Below are 26,982 nucleotides of genomic sequence, written 5' to 3' on the forward strand. Positions count from 1 at the left end.
ATCGTATCCTCCTACTTCATTAAGACATGGATAATCAATAGATGTATGAATTCAGATTGCATTCAATGAGGCTCTTGAAGATGCATAAGCACTCTTTTTGAAGTGTTTATTCCATGAAAATAACGCTTATCGCTTGATAGCCATCATTTCTTCTTAACAGAAGAGCTCTCAAAATTGATGAAGCTGGAACACCTGATATCAAGAGTTTCGAAGAAATCTTCTTGGTGACTGCCTGTCTCGGACCAACATGGTCTAAACCCTGTAAAAGTGATCTATGGGTTCAAAGGGGGGTGTTCTCTGCTTGGCATATGACACATGAGTTTAAAGACACAATCATTTGTTGTTAGCTGGCTTAACTTGTCTTTTCAAGGTGATCCAAAAGGCTCATTGAAATCGTGATGGTTTGACATAATGAGGTTTGCAATTGTGGCGTGTCCCCAAAGACTTCATTCTAATGCTTGCCTGCCTTCTCAGGTTTGAAAAATCTCACCAGAGAGAACCAGTCTTGCTTATGAAGTGAAAAACTAAATCTACACATGGCTTTTGATTGAGAAAGATACATAGACATTTGAGGAGGTTGTCATGTGTTTTAGAACATATTTATTCTATTGTGCTTGATACAATACTTGGCAGTTTAGCCATTGCTTTGTGCTAAATAATGCAGTGTTGATCAAATCAAAATTAAATCACATTAAATGTCAAATTAAGAACTGTTTAGACAGTCCTTGTCTTGTGATGGTACACAACATAATGTCAGATATTACTCTACACATATGTTCGCATTGACAAGAGAACTGAATATGCACAGGTATAAATACAGTTTAAGCTACTACTAATAATAATACAATATTGAATGTATTTAAACAGAAATATATATATATATATATTGTAAAATATATATTTTATTATTATTATTATTATTGTTTATTTATTTATTTAGTAAGTAAATGATGACAGTTTACATTTTTTGATGAACTAGGCTATAGGCCCTTTAAAGAAACCATTATTATCCAGGACAAAAACAATAGTTATTATTGTCCATGTATGTGGGCATGAATCCTCCATGCTTCACTTCATGTCCACAACTTCCTGTTAAAGTTGTCCCAGTTGCTTAAGAGCCTGTAATTGTCCGACTAGCTGTTAAGACCTTGTAGATCGTAAAATAAATTTCTCTGGGTTTTTCTTGGCCTTCTGAGGAAGCTTTGGGCAGTGAGCCATGGACAGCTTTATTGACAGAGTGTTGTGACCACACAGTGGCGGAGGTGTGTGCGTGCGTGGTTCAGGTATAACATACTCTATGGCAATATCAATAAACCTTATCCTTGTGGGGACATTTTTTGGTTCCCATGAAGGAAAACAGCTTATAAATCATACTAATGATATTTTTTTTGAAAATGTAGAAAGTTTTCTGAGATGGGCAGGTTTAGGGAATAGAATATACAGTTTGTACAGAATAAATATTATTTATTTTGAATGTCCCCATAAATCATGGAATCCCATCGTGTGTGTGTGTGTGTGTGTGTGTGTGTGTGTGTGTGTGTGTGTGTGTGTGTGTGTGTGTGTGTGTGTGTGTGTGTGTGTGTGTGTGTGTGTGTACAGAGAGACAGAACTGTAGATGAAGAAAAACAGGCCAATAGGGGACACATTCCCCATCCGTCCCCTGTGACTTTCAAACAGCGTTTTTTTCTAATTGCTCTCTCTCTCTCTCTCTCTCTCTCTCTCTCTCTCTCTCTCTCTCTCTCTCTCTCTCTCTCTCTCTCTCTCTCTCTCCTCTCTCTCTCTCTCTCTCTCTCTCTCTCTCTCTCTCTCTCTCTCTCTCTCTCTCTCTCTCTCTCTCTCTCTCTCTCAGAAGTTGTAGAAAGGTGACATAGAGACCCAAAGGACATTTAGACCAAAAGAGATGAAACGGTCCCCTGGGAAGTCATTTCCTCTCAAAGTGGGTCTGTTAGGTCAGGAGGACAATCTACTACAGTAAATACATACTATAAGCCTCTTTGGAAATTGGCAATATGTGCACTTTGGCTTCTATATGTTTGCCATGTGCATATCTACATATTTTCAAAATCAACTAATCAGTTTGTTCTCTATCAATTTGTCAATCTAACAACTTGAAAAGAGAAAAAAATATTCTAGATGAACTCGTCACTGTCACTAACTGTTGTTGTCATTCTCACCCTATCCTATTTTATATATACAGTATATATATATATATATATATATATATATATATAATAGCATGCAAAAACCATGTCATGTTTAGGTGGTTTTACTCTGATTTTGCTCAGTCTCATTCATCAGTCTCATTCTCCTCTCCATAAATGGCCTCTTCAGGCTTGGCAGAGGAAGTGATTGGTCCAGCAAACATCCTGTGCTGTAATCTTTGAGTTATTGGGTAATCTTTGAAGCAATCTTAAAACTGCATTTTTGCTTGCCACTGAAAGAGCTTTTAATGAGTTCCAGTTCCTGACCAAACAAACTTCAGAGCTTGTATACAAAACGTTCGTATTTTCTTTAGAAGGTAAAGTTTAGGATTCAGATTCAGTCTTCTGAGGCATTGCATTATCCATAGTAATCCTGAACACTTACACAGCATGATGCTTTGATTGCAGTGTTTACACTCCGGATCAGATTTTAGTAATGTTCCTCTGGCCTGCTGATCAGAGCGTGTGAGCGGCGCAGACTGGAAATGGATCAGGAAGAACATTTCTGTGATTTTTTTTTTGCCTGGAGCAAGCAGTGTTTTTGAAAGTCTCACCATCCGTGGTCTCTCACTCTGTTACCGCTCCATTACATGCATGTTAACGGGCCAAAATGCATGATTTCACTGCTTGTTAATGGCCTAATAGCTGTCAGAATGAAAGAGAGATAAAATTGTGATGATTAGATGATTTAGATGACTCATATAAATATTATTACTTTTTTTTTTTATTGAACTTATACTTATTCAACAAGGAAGCATTAAACTGATAAAAAGTGAAAGTAAAAACATAATGTTACAACATATTTTTATTTCAAAATAATTGCGATTCTTTTAAACTTTTTGTTCAGATAATCCTGAAAGAAATGGCATGTACCTGGAGTGCCAAATTTTAAATTGTAATATTTAAAAATATTACTGTTTTTGCTGTATGTTTGATCAAATACATGCACCCTTGGTGAGCATAAGGACTTTTGAACAGTAGTATAAATAGTTTAGGAGTAAAGTTTGTCTGACCAGCGAGTGGGGAGGGATTGTGGAGCAGTAAAATGAAAGTCCGGCATGGATTTGGAAAGGACTGATTACAGACTGCTTTCAGCGGGGAGGGAAATTGCCTGACGCTCAAATCTACTCACACTAGATAGATTTACATGGACACCTTTTGTTTAAATCGGAATTCATTTATTTCCAATTGATGAATCCTAATGTAGTGTTTACATGAACGCCAAATAAAGGTATCGGGTTGATGTGTGCGTTTATATGTCACAAGCTTTAAATCGGATTTTATCTTTTGACATGCGCTCAATGTAAGAATATACAGTTTCCCGCTGTTGACGCATACTAACTATCATCCTGCCATCACTTCTTTTCTTTGTTTAAAAGAAGCAGACTGGCGTGTTCACACTTGGTGTCTTTTTTGACAAGAAAAAGTTGACAAAGGTGTTTTTTTTTGTAAAAAACAAACAAACAAAAAAACAAAGCTGGCAGTGTTTGGTTCTAAATAGCAGGCGAGGGCGTCTTTTGTTGCTATAACAACAGCTGCTACAGTAGCCTATGACCGCCAAGTTCCGGTAAAAGGGAGTGACATTTGTTGACAGCTGCTGTTATCAGCTGGTCACGGTATTATATAGCTAATATTAACATTTGCTCAGCAAAAGTTATATATAATATATATAACTGTTGCTGAGCGAACGTTAATGTTAGCTAACGTTGACAGGTAAGATAGTTTTGTTAACTATACAAACTCTACAAATAGTAGATGATACACTTACCTGAACATCCATCCAATCTGTGCCCACACAGACTCTTTAAGGGCCAGATTTACTAACAGCTTGCGCCAGAGCAAACCCTCTGTTGGCGTTAAAAACTACTGTCAGGATTTACTAAAGACACGTAGTGAAAAATGAGCGCTGAAAAGGCATGGACAGGGTTATTGTTTGCGGCTGACCTTATTGCATAGAAGTTTCCCTTTCAGACGCAACATGTATGGGAGGAGAGTATTTAAATGAACCATGGAAGGTGATTTACTAAGATTTGCCCTAGTCAATTTACTGGTATTCAAGACATTTATTTGGCTTCTCCACTTCAAAGATGATGAGTGGAAGGAGAATTTTAGAATAACACAACAGTCATTTATGACACTTATTCAACAACAACAGCTCGTCATACTTTGGGCCCTATTTTAACGATCTGAAACGCAAGTGTCAAAGCGCAAGTAACTTTGTGGGCGGATCCCGGCGCTGTTGCTATTTTCCCGGCGGGATAAATGCCTCTTGCGCCTGGCACAAATCTAAAAGGGGTTGGTCTGAAGTAGCTTCATTATTCATAGGTGTGGTTTGGGTGTAACGTGAAATAAACCAATCAGAGCGCCATCTCAAAAATTAAAAGAACATTTTTACTGAAGATAGTTTGCAGTTTCTCAGCAGAAGTCAGCTTCAAGACTCACAAGGAGTTATAGGCCGCCCCACTTACAAAGAGAGCAGGTGCGCATGTTGCATGGCGGATTGTTATTATTATGGCGCATTTACCAGGCGCGCGCAAGGAGTGGTTCACAGCCGAGGAGATCGATGTTCTCGTCAGGGCCGTAAAAGAGAGAGAATTGACATTGGGGATGGGACAAATCCACCCAAATCAATTGAAAAAAATATGAGAAAGCTCAACTTAACTGGTAAGTTAAAGAGTAAGGTTTTTAATGTACGTACATTATGGTAAAGGTGATTTTGCAGTCTTCAGATTTTTTTTCCTGGTTCTTGACGGACAAACTAATTTGTCAGATGTCCTTATATACATATGTGTCTTGCCACTATTGGGCAAACAGGTCTGATCCGTCATTACTACAATTTGCCTGAAAAATTTGGGTAAATGTGTAAGCTAGATTTATGCCTATTTTTTCACATCTTCATGGACACCACAATGATTTCCCTCGTGTGGTAATATATTTCCTTGTTATAATGTATGATTTGCAAAAATAAAAACGGCTGCATCTGTGTTGATGAGAGAATCAAAGTGTATGCGCGTTGTGCACCCGCTACATTATGGCCAAGCATGCGCGCTTAAAATAGCATTATGAACAACGTGCAACGCGCCACTGACTTTAGACCAGGTTTTTTTTGGTCAGTGGCGGAATTGTTTTCTGGAAGTGCAAAATAGCACTAGGGAATGTTTGCGCCGAAACATGCCTCCTTTTTGCGCCGACCCGCCCAGGGAGCGCAAGTTCATTTTTTGGTTTACTGACGTGCGTCTGTGGAGGGAATGATACATGCGTCAGTGTACAAAGTCATTTGCGCCGGGTGCAAGATAGAGCCCTTTATGTCATTACGCCATTTCTACCTCATTGCACATGCACAGTACTTTCAGGTTTCCAATCCGATCAATTGTTCACATGTCCTCTCGATCGGATCAGAAAAGGTTTAAACCACCCCTCACAACCCAATGAAATTTTAATGGATTTGGCCAATTCCTTCAGATTGACATGGTTACATGTGACTTTTTTTTATTCCGACTGCGCTATTAGTCTGATTACAATGGGATTATTAGGGTCCATGTAAATGCTGTTTTCACTGGAAACCTTGGGCTTCTGCAGTCTGTTTGGATGACTGAGAGGAAGACATCTGAGAGATGAGCCCTGAACAAGAACCTTCCTTAAGCATCAAAGCATTATGTCTGCTACTTGTTGAATCCAAAACCAGAATGGCATTAGTGAAATATGACTTTGAATTCACTCTTATGTAATGTCAGAATTACTATGAGATTACTGATAAAAAAGGGCATTCATGTCTCTGTCAATCTTAAAGCAAGTTTAGAATTTCAGACTTCAGTGAAATGGCAGCCCTTCAACGTTTAAATGTAAGGCAAGGCAAGGCAAGTTTATTTATATAGCACATTTCATACACCATGGCAATTCAAAGTGCTTTACATAGAAGAAATTAAAATAATCAAAACAAATAGGAATAATTAAAACAGTTTAGATTTAGGGTGTATTCACACCAGGAAAGTCCGATAGTTCACTTGCTTTGGTCCGGACCAAATAATTTTTTTTTTTGGTACGGTTCGCTTTCACACTGCTCTTTTTGCAAGTGAACCAAAATTTGTAAACAAAACCACACGTGTGCTAAGGTCGTCCATTCATTGGACAAGGATTCTCAAGTAGGGAAATCAGGAAGTGCAAAAAAGGCTCAGCATGGAGATATTTCATACTGCAATATTTGTTCTTTTACTAATTTTGTGTTATTCTGTACAAACGCAATTGAAGAAACTGCGCAGAAGACGGATAAGGTATAAAGTTTTCATTCATAGAGAGGCGCTATGTTCACACATTCAAATAATGAGATTCTTATTGTATATACTGCTAACAAGTGCTGTCAATGTTAACGCTTGCGATATCGTTACATTATATGAACTGCAAAAGCTTTTTTTGCATCTATGCGCGATTAGACTAAAGAGAACACTCTGAATGTGAATGTCCTGATGCACACACTCATTCATTCATTCCATTCCAATGATGCACACACGATGCGCAGGAAGACGCGCAACACTATCGTGTGGCCAGACAGCGCGCCGGAATGGAATTCTCTTTCACACTTGAACAACAATAACACAAACCATTATGCCAAAATCTCCGACAATGGAAGCCTTTTAACTCAAAGGCGCAGTGCTTTCTTGCAATTGGGTCGGTTCATGTTCACACCGTAAACAAACCATACCAGAGTTCGTTTGGAACCGTACCGAGACCACCTCTTCAGCTGGGTCTTGGTTCGGTTGTTTGGTCCGCACCCGAGTTCGATTGCTGTATTCACACCTGCCCAAAAGGTCCGCACCAAGGGGGGAAACGAACTAGAGTTCGATTCAATCGAACCAAACAAGGCAGGTGTGAATACACCCTTAAAAAATCAAATAAAGTAGTACTGGTCCACCCCTATCTGAGATGGAAGAGATTTAGCCGGTTTACGGTGCCACTGGACCTCTAGCCCAGGGACGTACTCTGCTGGGGTGGTGCTACACCAGTAATGCCCAGCGGGGCCCCCACAGAGCACGCTTCGTGTGCGCTGTCTGCTGCCGTTACACTTAACGACGCTCTCAGCGACTTCTTATACAGCAGTATAACTTACTCCTTCACTCGCCTCATCGGAGTGAAGACTCTCCCGCTCTCCTTCAAAATCTCTTCCAGATTTGTAGTCTGGAATGTAGTTCAAAATGTAGTTCTGCAAGTAGCTCCAGTTCTTGAAATGTCATTTTATTTTAGTCAATGTTTCCTTGTCTATGTTGACTTTTTTATTTTTCAGTGTTTTTTGCAAAATAGTTCAAAGGTCAATAATTATAAATGTATTAACAGCAAAGCCGCACATGTATCAATAGTGTTGTCATAGAGACAAATCACGAGTGAAAGCTGTTGATGTATAATTATGCTAATTCAGACATGACGTTGCGTTATTTAAATGTTAAAAGATACTGTAAACTCATTGTACTGTAAAGGTAATTTTTTTTTCTGTTCTGAATAAATGTGCTCTTTTTAGATGTTTGACCAAAACCCCCTTTAATATCCCTCTGGAGAACTAATTATCACTGCTGTTTTTCCATTAACTCTGTATAATAAATCCCTGACCAACCACAAAGACATTTTCTCAGTAGTTCGTGGAAATGATCTCCTCATCCACGTGACCGCCGCCCACTCTGTGCAGGAACCACATGTTCTCTCACACACTGTAAGCCCAGTGGTCGCAATTCAGATATGGGAACTTTTTGAACTCTATGTCTCTGTTTATAGCGTTCATTCTTTTGGTGGGCGATATTGAAGTTTATGATGAAGCACGGGTAAACGGCAGGAGTAACTATGACTCTCCTAAGGGCCTTTCATTTTGTATAACAGTAAAAAAATTTTTTTTTTTTTTTTGTGTAAAGCAGAAGATTTTTTTTTGCTGTGCAAAACTGTTATTTAATGAAAATATTACTGTTGTTTAATGAAATATTACTGTTGTTAGTTATATGAAGTGTTTATTAAATAGGTATTTATTTGAGATACATTATGGTTTTTGTTAATCGAGCAACAGAAAAATAATAGTTATATTAATTGTCCAATTAGTCGTTAGATTAGTCGACTAATTGCCCGACTAATCGTTTAATTAATAATCGTTTACCCCAGCCCTAGTGACACTAAAGACTTTTACATTGTTACAAAAGATATTTCAAAGAAATGCTGTTCTTTTAAAATTTCTGTTCATCAAAGAATCCTGAAGAAAAAAATATATTTCCACGAAACTATTAAGCAGAACTGTTTTCAACATTGATAACATTTAGAAATGTTTCTTGAGCATCTAATCATCATATTATAATGATTTCTGAAGGATCATGTGAAACGTGTGAAGACTGGAGTATTGATGCTGAAAATCCAGCTTTGATTCACAGGAATAAATTAAATTTTAAAAGCTATTCTAATAGAAAACTGTTTTTAAATTGTAATCAAATTTCACAATATTACTGTTTTACTGTATTTTTGATTGAATAAATGCAGCCTCGGTGATCATTACAGACTAACTTAAAAAAAAATAATCTTACGGAAGTGTACATCAACAACGTTTTAGACCCTTCAACTTCGAAGACAAAAAATGGTCTCAGACGTGACCAGTGGGATTAAATTGGTTAATTGAGTAATAGCCTCATCACTGAGAGGTCTTTCCAGACAGGAATTATAATTAAACTCAGGTTTGGAGATTCAAACTGGTTCCTCCTCAGCATTTTAAATGTGTCCTTTGGGTATTTTGTAAGAGACAAACACTTTTAAATTTAAAACCAGATATTTCTCTCTCTCTCTCTTTCAGAGGGGCTCCGAAATATTGCCATGGACTCCAACTCTTTAGCGATGCCCATGTCGGACCCTAACGCTTGGGCTACTGCCATGAACAACCTGGGAATGCCCCCCATGAGCATAACTGGCCAACCTATCATGTCAGGTAAGCTATGACAAATCAACTTACCATAGCCAATGCTAACTTTACTATGGCATTTCCGTCGTACTACTTTTTTTTTTTTTTTTTTTTTTTTTTATATTTCAGAGATTCAGTGTGTGAAGCTTCACAAACAAATCCAACAGCTAGTTTTTCAGTGTAACCTGGTAATTCCAAATACTGAAATGTTGGATATCATGAAAACACTTACTTGTAACACAATTTTTTAGTTTTTCCTCGTCAGACTTTCTTTTTTTTCTCTGCCACACTTTTGCAGAGACTGACAAATCCATGAAATAGTCTGTACTTATTACTTTTGGATGGAAATTCTGAACATATCACGCCGGACATTTTCTGCTAATGTCTTCATGTTGTCTGTACCAGTTTTAATTTAGTATTATTTATATACTATTATAGTATTTATTAATATTTTGAATTACCTTTAATTTGTTTATTTTCACTTTAATCTTAGGTGTGGTAATTTTGTCATGTGCTTTTGTCATTTTTATTTATTTATTTGTTCATATTTCTATTTAGCTTTATTATTATTATAACAATTTTAGTTAAACTTATTTATTCCTTTATTGACCAACTGAACGTTTCTCATTTCCATTTCGATTTTTTAAAGTTTTTTATGTAGTACTTATTTATATATTTTTTCAGCTTAATTTTGATTAACAGTTTTCTTTAGTTTTGGTTAACAACACTATCCTGCAGTGTCATTATTTGAATCACTTTCTTTCACACCAGTCTCTTATTTTTGTGTCATGGATTTCAGTTGTACTCACCTCATAAAAATTGAACTATGGGCTAGTTGTATTATGTGCCGGTCAGACATCCTGTCTAAGTGACCTGCCTTGGGATCAGAGATGTATAGTAACGAAGTAGAACTACTTCACTACTGTACTTAAGTACTAAAAGGCTGTATCTGTACTCTAGTAGAGTATTATTTTTTTGTCCTACTTCCACTTTTACTTCAGTACATATTTTCGATGAGTTTAATACTTTTACTCCAATACATTTTTTATGTACTGCATAGTTACTCGTTACAATTATAAAAATGTTACGAATCATTCCAAACCCACATAATCACTGTCAGAGCGGTAGATGGCTCTGTCACCAGGTTTGATGAAGCTTGCTCATCATTGAGGGAATCAAGCGATCAAGAAGACCACGCGTGCTCCTGTTCTGCCTTTCACTCTGCTGCCTGCCTCCATTGAGAACACTTGAGATTTGTTAATTTGTTTCGAGATGGAAGAACCAGAAACACCATTCAACTTCGAGTGATCGTGGCGGTGAGGAAGGAGACCCCTGGCCCTACTTAGAGTCCATGTTTTCATTTGTCGAAGTGAAAGATAATTCATATAGAATGTGCGAGGACGCCGGCGCACTGAATCGTTCTTTGTTTTTAATAGTTCAAAGTTACTATTAGATGTAATGTTAATACCTTGACAAACTATACATCATTAAAAAGATATAAGACTCAAGTTTCAGTATTTGACCACTATTTTATTCTGAGAAACTTATAGTGACAGTTATTTCTTAATTTGTGTCAGGAGTTCTGACACAAAAAACTCCTATGTAGTCGTCATGAAAGCGCTTAACAAAACAATGTCCCTCGGGCTTTTAGCTTGTGCAGTTTTTGACAAATATTGATAGATTTTCATAGGTTTACGTCGGATCTCTATAGAGAGGAATAATATTTATTGGATTTATACCCAAAATGGGCCGATGAAATTATGAACTTTGGATACTCTGATATACTGTATTTTCAATCCATACCGGCAGCCTGAGGGCGCCCTCTGCACATTTAGTCCATATATGGAACACGTGAAGAAGAGCCATATGTGACATTCCAGGAACTCCCTGACATAAACAAAGCTTTCAGATATCGCTGTAACATGCAGATAAATACCCAATAAGCTGTGGAGAAAAAAGGCACAAGCAGGGAAGAGAAGGGTGAGATGCTTTACTACATAATACAATACTTGTACTTTTGCAATACTACTTGCAATACTTAAGTACAATTTTTTTTTTAATATTTTAGTACTTCCACTTAAGTATGGTGCTTAAAGAGCACTTCAACTTCTACTCAAGTCACTTTTTTGATAGAGCACTTCTTGTATAAAGTACTAGAGACACAGACTTGAGTAAAAGTACATCTCTGCTTGGGATAGAATAAGCTACAGTGTGGACCAGACTTTAGATTTATAGTGCAAAAGATATAGTTAAAGGTTTAGTTTGATGGATGTTTGCTAGTCTACCTCCCACTGCTGCAGTATTAACCAGAGACTGAGCCTGATCAGAAGCTCAACTGAGTCAGCAAGAGTGTGAAAGTACTAGTGTGAAAACTTCAAACACATTCCCACAGTGCCGTCAGAGTGGCCAATTAGTTTCAGGGCTTTTTCATCTCACTGGTTAGTCGGCAGCACAATGCGAAGGAATGGCTGTGTAACGCTCTGAGCAGAGGCTGCGTTATGCCAGCTGGATGGACACGCAGAGCCTCTCAGCTGGTGCGCATGAGTCACTTAAACCCACACATCCACAACGCTCATTTCAGAATTCATTTCTCTTTTGAACTGCACCGTTTATTAGTTGGAACGCAAAAGGTGAGGAGTCCAAAAATGCCATTGAAGCGTCTATTTAATTCCAGGGAGATTAGAATGAAATGCAACTGCAAGACGGATGGATTTTCATTACGGTGAAATGAAAACACTGGAGGGTCATCCGCCGACAGGCAGCAAACATCTAATTTTTGTTCTTTCTCCAATATCATTCAAAATGATGGCCTGCATTTATCAGTAAGCACACCGGTTGCAGTATATACAGGAATGTGTCTTTCTCCTCGGGTTTTCGAATCGATTCTCTGTGGAGTTTCGTAAATCACCTCCTTCATCTTATTTAAAGTCACATTCGCAGGAGCGCAGTCGCAGATATATATGCACGGGTTTACCCCGCTATTGGCGCATGTTTCAAATGAAGTGGGCCGTGGGGATGCTCTAGCCACCTACGCCATTTCCCTATCAAATTTGATTTGCACTGTTCACGTCGCCGCCACGTGAAACGTCTCAGGCTCCCGTTTGCGAGATCACCGCCCAAGAGCAAATTATGGAGTTTGCCTAGCGGTTTATAGACTGGCATTCGGAGGAGAGAAATGCTGATGGCGATTTTATGTCAGAAAGACTATGGAGCCTTGATCTGTGAGCCATGCAATGAGCTGGAATGAAACGGCTCTTAGTGCTGTTAATGTGTCCTGGCTCCCAGAAGCTCGTTCCGCCAGCACTGTGGGTCTTTTATTCTAATCAGTCCCGCCGTGGGGAATTCTGGGATGCTTTTTGCCTCCCCTCGCTTCCTGCCTGGCAGAGACTCGAAGAATACAGATGAAGGCCTCGAATCAGGGCGTCACAGCGGGTCACATATGCCACATATGCGTATAGATATTTCTCTACTTCGCTCATCCCATTTTCTTTTCTTGCTAACCATTGATTCCTTAGGCTGCTTAGTAATAATACACCGTATGCAGCCGTTGATCTGCAGCTTGTTGCTGACCGCTCCTTTCCACCGTGCTACAGGGAGAAGCTGGGTCTGCATGGTGGTGTTATGACCCGCTATGTTCAGTAGGCTGTATTTTGATTGGAGGTAGAGGGAAGAGGCAGTACTGTCTGCCTCGAGTCTTACCTCATTAATCACACAGTGGGAGCAGCTGTTGCCTCCAACATCCTAACAGTCTCCAAAACTCAAACTCCACTCCATTCCTGGACTTTGCTGCCTCAGCAAGTTGTGTGGAGTCATATGTTTATGAATGTGACACCGAGTAGTCCATTCAGCCAACCGTTTAATCAATCCCGCCTCCATTACGCACAGCTGATGGCATTATCAACAGAGAGAAAGTGTGTCTCTTTTAAAATCCAGAGCACACGTTTATTGAGCAACTACAAGGACTGTGTGAGAGCTAAAGAAATACATTTGATATGTATCCTTTTGTTCTGAAATTATTTAAAATGGTGATTTTATTTACTGTTAATTAAAAGTTATTACTGTTTTTTTTTCATCAATTATAATCAAACAGCAATTGTTGCCAATTAACCAGTTAGTTAGAATGCCATGTAAAACAGTTCTAAACCAAGCAAGAGCAGAACCGTTGTGTGTCTCCGCACACAACACACAGCGGAGTTTCGTTACTGAATGAATCTGTGTTTCGAACTAATCATTTGAGTGAATGATTCAATAATCCATTCATAAATACAGTCACTTGCTTCCTTTCTGAATGAATCAGTCATTTTGAAAAACAAAACAAACAAAAAAACGAATGATTCAATGACTGGGACTTGACACCGCCTCCTGGCAGTTTTAGTTTCAGATTTCAAAATGCCATTATTTTTCATTTAGATCATAATTTCATATTCAAAAATGTATTTTTAAAACATTTATCTTGTTGTAGTATTTATGCAGTTGTAAATGTATCTAAATGCCGCTTCAGATGTCGTTCCTGTGCTACTGTTGTAGAGCAAAACAGGCTTTTGTTTCATGGGACTGATAACAGCCCTATAGTGTCTTAATATATTCATTTAATTGGTAACACTTTACTATACATTTTCATTTGTTAACAGTTAATGTATTAACTAACATGAACTAACCATGACCAATACAATTGGTACTGCATAAGTACGAATATCATCGAATTATTATTGACAAAATCACCACTGTGGTTTTATGGGGGGGGGGGGGGGGGGGGGGGGGGGGGGGTTTGTTTCTTGGTCCATATTGCACACTATTAGTGAATATTCAATATATCGCTCAGCCTTTGTAACTTCAGTGTATTCTGGACGAGTACACTGCACTGTGTGTTTTCACTTGGCTACAGTCTTGCTTGCACTTTACTGTGATTAATTATTCAGAATCTTTGACCAGCTGTTTGAGCGTTGGAAAAGTAGCTTCAGTATTCTCATGCCGTGGACCATGTCAACAACACACAGCACCATTTTGAGCTACACTGTTTAGGATTGCAGCATTGGAGATGTTGGTATTCTGAAATGGCTGTGCACTTGTAAGTAGTAAGAAGGTGTTTCATAAATCCTACCAATGTTGACTGCAGACTTAAGAACATGTAAACTTTCCTTCTTCTTTTTGCCTTCCATTCACAGGAATGTAGTATGCACTCATTTGCTTAGCTCACTTTCCTAGCGTTTGTGTACAAGAGTCTCCTGTGCCTTTGCAAACATCTTCCTCCATGTCTACTGTTATTCTAAGTGTATTATTTAGTATTTTTCTCAGCTTCTGCTGTTGAAGATCTCAGCTCATGGGGACCTCTGGGCTGAGTCAAGTGTAGTTGCTCTTGACTCTTCATTCATCTGTATTAAATAAGACTTCTCCTATGAATGCATCAAAGAGATATGTGTTATTGCTCTTTGGGGGGGTCCACAGGCCTTAACCGCAACATATTTTTATGCTGCTCTATATTTCCACTCTCCTTAGGCAGGGAATGTGGGTCTGCTCTGTGATACTGTATATAATACTTGTGCAGCTCCACAGGATTCATAGGGAGCTCGTATTATGATCAATATCATCAGGAAATACAGCTAATTGGAACAGTCTCCAGCTGAGCTCTGGCTCTTTTATGACCATGATTTAAAGCCACATTTACATTACATTTCCCACCACATAATCTATCTATCTATCTATCTATCTATCTATCTATCTATCTATCTATCTATCTATCTATCTATCTATCTATCTATCTATCTATCTATCTATCTATCTATCTGTCTGTCTGTCTGTCTGTCTGTCTGTCTGTCTGTCTGTCTGTCTGTCTGTCTGTCTGTAGATGGATGGATAAATAAATGGATGGATGGATGGATGGATGGATGGATAATAAATAAATGGATGGATGGATGGATAAATAAATGGATGGATGGATGGATGGATGGATGGATGGATGGATAGATGGATGGATGGATGGATAGATAGATAGATAGATAGATAGATAGATAGATAGATAGATAGATAGATAGATAGATAGATAGATAGACAGACAGACAGACAGACAGACAGACAGACAGACAGACAGACAGACAGACAGACAGACAGACAGACAGACAGACAGACAGACAGATAGATAGATAGATAGATAGATAGATAGATAGATAGATAGGTCTGCCTTTTCACTGGACGCTTAAAGATCTGTTAATAACTTTTTATGAAGGCTATCTTATACAGTATGAAAGTTATCTCATACATATGATATGATGCATACAAAACCCATTTTTGCACCCATTTGGCCATTTGCAAAATAAATTTGTTTTATTAATTAGAAAATTAAGTGACCAAAACTCTATTCATTCTAATTCTCCAGAACAGCCTTTTTACCAAAATCTGGATGCCTGCATTGTACATAGCTTTGTAGATTTATATTTTAGTTTTGCTGCATTGCATATTTATTTTCTAATTTGTATATTGCTTTGCAGAGCCCATTTTGATAACTGCTTGCTTTTTGTTTGTTAAATACAGATGTTCTTTGCATCGTTCTCCAGCTGTATGATTTTTAAAGGGGAACCCATGCTTATACGTTGCTCACTGATCTTAACCTGTCATTTTATGGCCTGTTTGATATGCAAACTACAGCTCCTGTTTCAAAGTTGTCAGTCAATATCCACTAGCCTGCAGTAGTCATGGGGAATCAATGTCCTCTGCTGCTGAAATGAGAGGACTATTTTTCACTGTCTGAATAGAAGGCATCTAAAAATGATTTACTGAGTATTTAGATTTAGCAGATAACTGTGAGTCAGTCTCTAATGTAGTGATTTAGTTCAGTCTCAAAAATACTTTGTATAGCAGAACATTTACAGTCAATACAACCCTGAATCCATATTTAGCTTTTGTTTGCCATTCTCACTCCTTCTCATCAAGGCCCTCTAATACTTGAGACACATAGTTTTAATGTAACATATGAGCTTTAACTTTTATAATGCATTCAGTTAAACACCGTTTTTGACTTTTTTTAACCCACCGTTATACTAGAGTAAACTTGTGCTAAAAAATCTAATGAATGTATGTTGTTTTTAAATGTGTGTAGCTGCTTTATTCACATCTGGTGTTTTTTGGAAACAGCTGTCCCAGAAATGAGGAAAATGATTGTTATTGAGGCTAAAATAAGTATGTTAATGCACTTTCCTGCATGGCTCTCTGCTCTAGCTATAGTGGGGTAAAGTAAAATCCTGCCCCAGGAATCCCTGCCAGTGTCAGGGCTCAGGGGTGAATTGTGGTGTGAAACGGCAGATCTTCAGCTGCAGATTTCCCACAAAGACATGCTGACTTATTCCGCTGGGAGATGGTTTGCATGGCTCATTTGAGAATAGCCAACATGCCTCATGGGGTGTAAGTGTGTCATTCTTTAGCGTTGCTTGCTGCTGAGAGGGACGTTTGCAGAGGAAGGTTGAGAGCGTGGCAGACCCCTCCTCCTCAGCAGGCACCGGTCGCCAGCAGCTCTTCGCTGTTAAATGCCAGCATTATTTTTTTGACTCTCTTGCTCTTTTGATTGATGGCTGCCTTTTAATGCAGCTGCCCAAAGCGAAGCTAGGTTTTAGAAGTATTGCATATTATTAGTGGTATATCCAACTCGCATTCCAGTGCAGCATCAATATTTAAAGCGTTCAAAGTAATCCTACAATAAATAATTGAAAAGCTGTTCTTGCGTTTTGCCATGAATTTTGATTGGTTTTTTTTTTTTCTATTTCTCTTGCATAATTTGAGATGATCACTGTTAGATATTCTGCAGAATCACTGCACTAAACACAACTACACTAGTTGTTTCAAACCTGTATGTCTTTTCTTCTTTTGTGGGACACACACACACACAAAAAAAACAACATATCGAAATCAGCAACATACAGAAGGAAGTCAAACAGTAGCCTATTTGCATGTTTGCAAACAAAAATTCAGATTTTTGTGGTTTTTAACAACAACAGATACTTAAATTACATTTTTTATATTTTAATCTGGGCTAAACATGCCAGCTGAGAAAAGGTATCTAGAGATTGGTCAAAAACGTTCTGATTCTTCATTTTAATTCTTCATAGTTGTGCTCTTTTGCATCTAAATCAATTTGAAACATTTTTACTTTTTTATTGTGAATTGTTTTAATGTATTTAAATGATAAAGGTTCTTTTTGTTAAAAAAAAAAAAAAAGTTATTAAACTTGTTACTAAGAGTACAGCACTGAAGTTTGCTTTTCTTTTTGACCTGTTTTTGAAATGTAATTCAATACCATGATAAAAAGCTTCAGCATTCATTCGATGACGTCACACATGCCTAGGTGTGTTACAGCCAATCAGAACATTGTTTCTAGATATGTGAAAGCAGGGAGAGTGGCTCGTGTTCTAATGTGCTCGGTTTGTGACATCAATACCACGATGATTTCTAAATGAAACATTTTGCTGCCTGGTTTAGATAAAAGATCTGGGTAGACAAAGGAGGAAGCTTGTGTTATGAATTAGAGTATGTTGATACAGAACACCAAACTCTCTTAAGCTGCATTTACACTGCCACAAAAATCAGATTTTTTTTTACTCACATCTGACACAGATCGGATTTTGTTGCTCTCGTGTAAACACAAATCCGATTCAATTTTTTCGCATCCGATCTGAGCCACTTTCAAATGTGGTTTTAAATCAGATACATATCTGATATCTGGACAACTGACCTACGTCTAAACGCGTATATCCATTTTTCATTTGATTTCCAAGCCACCATAATGCGAGGGCGACATGCTTGTCCACAAAGATGACTTTTAATGCTGTATTATGAAGCAGACGTGCCTGTGTGCCACGCAAATATGACTTTATATCAATCAATTCTGACTTTATAACTCACAATTGTGACTTAAAAAAATATTTTTATTTTTTATTTTATTTTATTCCATGGCAGAAACCAGCTTCCAAAGTAAACTTTACATATGTGGTTTCCACAACTACATGTATTTACATTTGTCCATTTTTACCTGGAATGCATCTCAGACCACCTACTGAAGTGGTTTTTGAGCGACAGATTTAAATCAGTCTCAAAAGCATTTTGGAGGACATTTACACCCCAATCTTTTCACGATTGGATGGCTATCCAATCAGAGAAAACACATTAAGTAAACAGGTGTGAATAAGCCCTTAAAGGGACAATGTGTAGGAATTTCTCCCATCTAGCGGTGAAATAGTATTTTGCATTCAAACGAATTGTGCTCTCCAGCACCTAGCTTTTTCAAATGCGTGTCTATGGTAGCCGTTATGTACCAAAAAGCTATGACAGGATGTCTCCTAATTAGGGATGTCCCGATCCGATCACGCGATCGGAAATCGGGCCCGATCACGTGGTTTCAGACTCGATCGGAATCGGACGTTACCTCCCGATCAGGACTCGGATATATGTAAATTAGGGGTGTAACGGTACATGTATTCGTAATTATTGAACCGTTTCGGTACAAGGCTTCCGGTTCGGTACGCATGATACAAACCGAACGATTCCTAGGACCATTTTTCTGCCGACAAAATCCGCGCTGGCGAGATCACCACAACGTTGCGCAACATCAAATGGCAAACGTAATGAAAGCGGAACGAAACTGCGCTACTCATTAGTCATTAAATTGTGCTTAACGGACCATTTATCAGTTCGGACCAGCAACATCTGTGCAGCGCGAGATCAAGCGACACTGTGCTAAGAGATCCAGTGAAGAAAACATTTGAATTTGCCACTGAAGTAATAACATCGCTGCGAGATCTAGTGAGAAGCATTCACATTTCTCCGTTATTAACCGTAGATCTCTATTAGATCAAACAGCGCTGACGTGGGAACCAGGAGAAACATTGTGCCGTGAATGAACATGGATTTAATGTTGCACTTCAAAATTCAAATATTATATAAATATATATTTAAATGTTATTTTTAATGTGATTACCAAAAAGAAACTTTATTTGTTCATCCTTCAAAGATTACCCCCATTTATAAACCGGAAAGTTTCAAGATGTAGGAAAACTCAAACTTATTTAAAAATATTTATTCTTTTAATATAGGAAATTTCTCTGGCATTTCTTTCTTTTTGCTGTATCGTATCGAACCGCACCCGCGAATTTTGTGAACTGTTACACCCCTAATCTAATGTATATATTAGGCCTGTCAAACGATTAATCACGATTAATCGCATCCAAAATAAAAGTTTTTGTTTACATAATATATGTGTGTACTCTGTATAATTATTTTGTATATAAATGCACACATGTATAAGAAAAATGTTATTTATATATAAAATGTTTATATTTATATAAAATATACATTATATATAGGCTACATTCAGTCTATATACAGTATATACATGCAAATATTTCTTAAATACACAAGTATGTGTGGGTATTTATGTATTAAAAATAATTATACACAGTACACACACATACACTCACCGGCCACTTTATTAGGTACACCTGTCCAACTGCTCGTTAACACTTAATTTCTAAGCAGCCAATCACATGGCGGCAACTCAGTGCATTTAGGCATGTAGACATGGTCAAGACAATCTCCTGCAGTTCAAACCGAGCATCAGTATGGGGAAGAAAGTTGATTTGAGTGACTTTGAACGTGGCATGATTGTTGGTGCCAGAAGGGCTGGTCTGAGTATTTCAGAAACTGCTAATCTACTGGGATTTTCACGCACAACCATCTCTAGGGTTTACAGAGAATGGTCCGAAAAAGAAAAAACATCCAGTGAGCGGCAGTTCTGTGGGCGGAAATGCCTTGTTGATGCCAGAGGTCAGAGGAGAATGGCCAGACTGGTTCGAGCTGATAGAAGGGCAACAGTGACTGAAATAACCACTCGTTACAACCGAGGTATTCAGCAAAGCATTTGTGAAGCCACAACACGCACAACCTTGAGGCGGATGGGCTACAACAGCAGAAGACTCCACCAGGTACCACTCATCTCCACTACAAATAGGAAAAAGAGGCTACAATTTGCAAGAGCTCACCAAAATTGAACAGTTGAAGACTGGAAAAATGTTGCCTGGTCTGATGAGTCTCGATTTCTGTTGAGACATTCAGATGTTAGAGTCAGAATTTGGCGTAAACAGAATGAGAACATGGAACCATCATGCCTTGTTACCACTGTGCAGGCTGGTGGTGGTGGTGTAATGGTGTGGGGGATGTTTTCCTGGCACACTTTAGGCCCCTTAGTGCCAATTGGGCATCGTTTAAATGCCACGGCCTACCTGAGCATTGTTTCTGACCATGTCCATCCCTTTATGGCCACCATGTACCCATCCTCTGATGGCTACTTCCACCATGTCACAAAGCTCTAATCATTTCAAATTGGTTTCTTGAACATGACAATGAGTTCACTGTACTAAAATGGCCTCCACAGTCACCAGATCTCAACCCAATAGAGCATCTTTGGGATGTGGTGGAACGGGAGATTCGCATCATGGATGTGCAGCCGACAAATCTGCGGCAACTGTGTGATGCCATCATGTCAATATGGACCAAACTCCCTGAGGAATGCTTCCAGCACCTTGTTGAATCTATGCCACGAAGAATTGAGGCAGTTCTGAAGGCAAAAGGGGGTCCAACCCGTTACTAGCATGGGGTACCTAATAAAGTGGCCGGTGAGTGTATATTATGTAAACACAAACTTTTATTTTGGATGCGATTAATCGTTTGACAGCCCTAGTATATATATATTCTCATTATTTTTTTTAAAAGACTTTTTATTTTTTGTTTACATGCCTGCCGGGTATTTTAGGTTGAGGTGCTATTTGTTTTTATATTAGACTTTTTATATATTTACTGTTGCACTAAAGTCCAAAAGTGAAGAATTTATGTTATTTATTACTTGATTGTTCAAGCTACCTCACAGAAGTGCTCTGTTAGTTAACAGTTGTTGAATGTTAAAATAAGGTGAATTAAATAAAAAATAAGGAATATCCTGGATCTGGGGGGTTTTTCGCTCTTCTTTGTTCTTTTTTTATGTATTATATAAGTATCGGATCGGGACTCGGTATCGGTAGATACTCAAAATCAAATGACTCGGACTCGAGGGCAAAAAAACCTGATCGGGACATCCCTACTTCTAATAGCACTTCGTCGAGTGTTTCTTCGGGTGAACAGGTTTGTTATTTCAGACAAACTGCAACTTGACACAACGAACAAACGTACACATTGTCCCTTTAAGTGAATGTAAACGGACGGGACAAAAAATGGATATGGTCAAAAGATCAGATGCATTAAGACTTGCAGTGTTAATACAGCCTTGTTTCAAAGAGCAAGGAAATGCCCGTTCCCATGATTCCCCCTCCCTCAGCCAAACTTACCTATTTAAAAGATACTGTAGCCTATATCTTCTCATTTAAGAAACTACTCCATGCCAATTGTTAGTTTTCTTCTGGAGTAGTTGTTAACAGAGCCGAGACAAGAAAACACGGGTGTTTTCCCCACATCTCTTATTCCTCAGGCTTGAGAAAATCCTTCCTGGGCTTTGCGCTGAGAACAAATGTAAATAATCTCTGTTAAGCATTACTGCCCTAGGATATTCCCCTGCCTTTCCTTAATCTAAACCTGATCCTGATGTATAGAGGATCCCGCGGTGGGGAAACTCTGTGTATTTGATCAATCTACCTTTGATTATACTAGATCAGTTTCTAAACAAACGTATCGTTTTATTTATCAGGAGAGACCGTTTGTTTGTGTGGATCATCTATCTTATAGGTGCCGTGAATAAATATCTTTTCTAGCTCTAATTTTTTAACAGGCTGCTTTTCCTGGAGAACAGGTCTGTAATTTCTCAGCCTGCTTAATGTGCTGTGTGCCAGCCGAGAGCAGGTTCCATAATTCATCAGTCCGGTGCCTATTACCTCAGTGCCAGTGCATGTGCAGACCTGCACCTGCTGCCGTGAGGCACATTAACCCTTAAAGACAGAGACAGCAGCCCGCGGATAAAAAATAACTATCCTTCTTAAATGTTTAAGAACTTTTGAACCGCTAATCCAATCTGTATGCTTTGTCTCCGTTTAACATTCAGGGGCTCCGTGGTGAACGTGATTACGTCATCAAGTTCTGATCAGCATTGATTTGTCGATTTGTGATTCGGCGTGTTCCGGCGGGAAAGTGACATCAATGCATACCCTCGGTATAGCCACTTGTATTGCTGCTTCAGAATTCCGTGTTGGATTCCCCTTTAAGTGAAACTGTTTTATTGAGAAAGTCACGGTGTCTGTGTGCTTGCAGGAGAAAGAGCTCCATCGATCAGACTTTTTTTTTTTACGGTTTGATGCCCAGGACCCCCAAATTTAATAATCCTCTTGCAGGAAATAAGATCCCCTTCCTAAATTATTAAAGCAGCTATATTTGTATGTATAGAAAGACCCTTGGGTAATAGTAACCACTTTTTCTTGGTACCAGGAATCTCTGAAACTGCGTAATGAATTTGTGGGTGGCTTTATGAAGAAATGCTTTGTTTCAGAAATCCAACCCCAAACTGTATAGCTTCCTCTAGCCCTCTTCAGGGATACTTTTGGTCAAAGGCGTTTGATTTTAACTGCATGTGTCATCTGGCAGTGCAGCCAAGCAGCCTTATTTTTGTCTCTTCCATGGAGAGCACATTGGTCCAACAGTCCTGATATTCACCTTGACATGATCTTCTACTGAGCTGAGGATCTATATTCTTTTTCGAGAGCAGGGGCTTCTTCCTTCCTGACTTTTCATGTAGGGCAGAGTTGTGCAGTCTCTTTCGGATTGAGGGGCGTCTGTATTTTGACACTGACTGAGGCAAGTCTTGCAAGACTTACTAGAGGACGTCCTGGCCTAGATAGATTGCCAGTGGTTTGAAATGTTCTGTATTTGTAGAGGGTATTTCAGACAGTGGGAGAGATTGACTACAAAAGGCTTTGAAATGGCTGCCTAGACTGGTAAGCATCAACAGTGATGTGTCAGAGCTTTTTTGATCTTAGCATGATGTAGCCAGCCCCAACTCAAGTTTCTCTCTAATAGTGCTCTAATCTGGTTTGGTGCACCTGATTCTAATTTTAGATATTGCAGAGATAAAAGTAGCGGTGTAGATTTTCCACATGTTGACGTCATATCTCTCTTGGTTTGAGTTCAGATATGAGAGAGGTTTTTATACACTTTTCTGTTCATTTATCACTATTGCTAACATGATGAGACCGTTTCCTTTCACCTAACCCTATTATAGAGTATGGCTGTTTCTTTCTCACTACTTCACAAGTTTTTTTGTTTTGTTTTTTTTAAATCAAGGGCTCAAGGTTTGGCTGGCTGTAATGGCCATTAGCCCCTGATTATAGGTCATAAAACATATTTCTCCAGTTTTTTAAAAGAAGTTTCTTATGTTTAAGTTTCTCACCAAGGCTGCATTTATTGAAATAACTGTTTTCTATTTTAATTTATTTTAAAATGTAATTAATTCCTGTGATGCAAAGCTGGTGGGAAAAGAGTTCATGTCTTTACAAAAATGTGTTATGTTAGAGCTGTTCCATTTCGAGTTGTTATTGTCATTTTAAGACAAGTTACTTGTAATTTGTCTTTTAAAGAACTTTACAACTGTTTAATTAAAAAAATTCAAGTACACTGTACTTGGCTTATTGATGATGCTTTGCTTATTCCTTGGAGTATGTTCTCTTCTACACAGTAGGAATAAAGGAAACATAGGCTGAAAATGATGCAAGCGTGCCCAAACCTTTGTGCTGTACCTCTTCTGTATCCTCATTGTATCTCCATTGCTTGGCCACACTAGACTTTCAACTTCACAAGGATTTACCCCCGGCTGTTTTTTTTTATTTATTTTGGATCGAAAGGTTCAACTTTCAAAGTTGTTCATAGTATTCTCTGTTCCCTTGGCTGCGCTTAATATTTCCCTTTCAAAACCATATCCTTTGAAAAATCCTTTTTTATCCTTCAGATTCTAATGCCATGTGATTATCAGGGTTTTCCCTGGTCATCCACATGCATGAACTTTGTTGATTGTATATTTACAATTAATGCATTTGATTGTTAATTAAATTCAGCTTTTGAATTCAGCACAGAATTTCCTACTTCCAATTGCTATAAGAAGTCAAACTAATTACATAATTATCACCTCATTTATATAGAGCTAGTTAAAATAAATAAAAGTTAAAATATTCTGACTGCACCATGGAATGTGTTTCTAATGAGTGTTTGTTTCCTGCGGATTCACAGATATTGTTTTCCTTTCATCAGACTTTATGATTTAAGTCATCTCTTGTAATATCTGAAAGCAAAAAGGCCCATTTTTCATAATATCTGAGAACAGCAGATGTAATAAAAATGAACTTGACTTCCTCTTTCCCTATTTAATGAATATATGGCAGTTCTGTGAATGTAACACGCAAAAACATGATATCATTTAATTTTTCGGCATGCTACAGTTTTACTTGGGTGGCAGCTGAAAAAATTACCATGCAATTATGTGGCACCGATTTAGACTTCCAGTCCTGGTGGTATGCCAATGTGGGTCATCTTATCTCCTGCCTCCATTAGTGACTATGAGACAAAAATATCAATACTAACACCATCATTAAGGCAGCTTCTCATGCTGCACGTCCTGTCCCACTTCTGTTAATGGTTCTCAGAGAGAGGCCATGCCCCGGACCTGTCGCCTGCTGCAGGGCTCGCACCTCTCAGACACATCTGCCAGTTCAGATCTCACCGCTCTGAGTTTATCCTCACGCTCCATCCTGAGCCTCCCTGTGACCATCGTGAAAGACATCAGGCCACAATATGAGAGTTCATGTTTTTATATTTGACTTTCCTATCTCAAATATTGTCTGTTACTGTCGTAAAATTTCTTTTCTTAACACTAAATTAAGCTTAGAAAGCTTTTTGGACAAAAGTCCCTTTTAAAAGTAATGCATTACAATAATGTGTTACACCCCTAAAAAAAAGTAACTGAATCAATGTGTGAATGCATTACTGTTAATTTTGCATTACTTTTTCTCATCTACATTCCATTCATAGTTGAATTGGATCAGCGAAGACATTAGTTAATAAAGTGAGATTAAATATATGAGTATTATTTAATGTATTTAATTATTGAAAGTTTGCGTAATATTCAGAGTTTACATTTCACTGTTTTTATTCATTTTGAGGATGACTGCTCACATTTTTGTAGTCTAGAACTACAATAACCATCATGCTCACACAGCGTACAAAAACACCTCTGCAATCCCAATTTTTCTCAACATTGAGACGAGAGTTGTCAGTGAATAAATGTTTTTGAAAAATGTGAATAAATTATTTGAAAAAGTAACTTTAAAAGTAACGCATTACTTTACTAGTTACTTTAAAAAAGTAATCTGATTACATAACTCCTGTTACTTGTAATGCATTGCATGCTGTCTGATGTAATAGAGTTGACCTGAAGTGTCGTCATATGAAAGTATTTTATAGATGAGATCAGTGACTTCTGGGCAAATTGAATCAGTTTTCGCTGTCCTTTTATCATGTTTCATAACTTTTATTTTGTATAGAGACTTTCAATGTGAAGCCTAAAAAGTTATTCCATTATTGACTTACAGTATGATGCATTTATTTACAGTGCGATTTACATTTCATAGATCTTTTAAGCTATTTTTACCCCATGCCAGAAGCAGAGCTTGTTTATCTTGCATGGCTGCAAATAAGGGAAATATTTGAAGTATGTGAGTGGAGTGCTCTTTGTAAGGTTAGATAGACATATATACTCTCCACAGGTGCTTGAGAGACCGCAGAGAGTGAGGGCTTCATCATTTCCATTTCAAAGAGCTCCACGCTGTCATGCAGCTGTAGTCTAAACCAATACCTGTAAATGAAAGCCAGTGTTCACTTTTTTTGCCCACAGATGGACAGCTTGTGCATAATAACAAGCCAAGGCAAACAGCTGGGGGAATGAGTCAGTAAAAACCTATTCATTCGAAAAGCCTTTTAAATATGTATTGGACTTAATTGTTTATTTATCTTTGAAGGGAGAATGTTTCGCTCTCATAGCTTTATTTGTGCAACATCAGAATGATATCCCCATGTAGAATAAAGTGGCTTTTATTCGCTCGGTCCTTTGAGATGTCCTCTCTTCTGTTTTACAGATTTTGACCCCAGTCTTGGCATGATGACTGGCATTGCTCCAATGAACCCCATGATGCCCGGCCTTGGGATTGTGCCTCCGCCGGTTTCGCAAGACATGCCCGTTGTGAAGGAAATCATCCACTGCAAGAGCTGCACACTTTTTCCGCCCAACCCCAGTGAGCCGTCTCTTTTTCTCACTCTGTTGTGTTCCAAAACCTAGTGAGCTGACTATGAGGCAGGATTTTAAGGGACCCTAAAATACCTTGTTTTGGCCGAATACAAAGGCAGGTTCGCATGTATCCTTCACCTAGAAGGAAATCTCAGAATTTATTGCAACAAGCTCAGTTGTGTTGATGATTATAAATAACTTAGAACTTCATACAATGCTAAATGGTATTGATTAAGGAATGTATATTTTGAGTTGGTGTATTTTAATGCTTATTACACCAAGAAGTACACTTATTTAATGTGTTGACTAATATACTAAAACACATGAAAGGTACATGATTATAACTGTAGTGTGTAGTTCAATATTATATTAAAAGTTAGTATATTTTAAAAAGTACTTAATTGCAACTTCATCATGAATGTGTGAATGTGTAATTACAAATATATTTAAAACCAGGGCATACAAGTGTTAGTAGAAATGAAATTCTACTACAGGGTTAGTTCACCCAAAATGAAAAATGTGGTTACCCTCATGTCGTTCCAAATCCATAAGACTTTCGTTCATCTTCTAAAGAATAA

General features: G+C 38.1%; 1 protein-coding gene across 1 annotated transcript in view; it reads left to right on the forward strand.

Moving 5' to 3' along the window:
* Positions 1 to 26,982, forward strand: part of enox2 (ecto-NOX disulfide-thiol exchanger 2) — a 301,696-nt gene that overhangs the window by 210,084 nt on the left and 64,630 nt on the right. The window contains exons 4-5 of the mRNA XM_056250293.1: positions 9,013 to 9,144; positions 26,256 to 26,411. Of these exons, the coding sequence (XP_056106268.1) occupies positions 9,013 to 9,144; positions 26,256 to 26,411 (288 nt within the window). The remainder of the gene's footprint in view (positions 1 to 9,012; positions 9,145 to 26,255; positions 26,412 to 26,982) is intronic.

This window comes from Rhinichthys klamathensis, unplaced genomic scaffold (genome assembly GCF_029890125.1).
Source record: "Rhinichthys klamathensis goyatoka isolate OS25496 unplaced genomic scaffold, OSU_Roscu_1.1 h1tg000068l_1, whole genome shotgun sequence".
Lineage (NCBI taxonomy): Eukaryota > Metazoa > Chordata > Actinopteri > Cypriniformes > Leuciscidae > Rhinichthys > Rhinichthys klamathensis.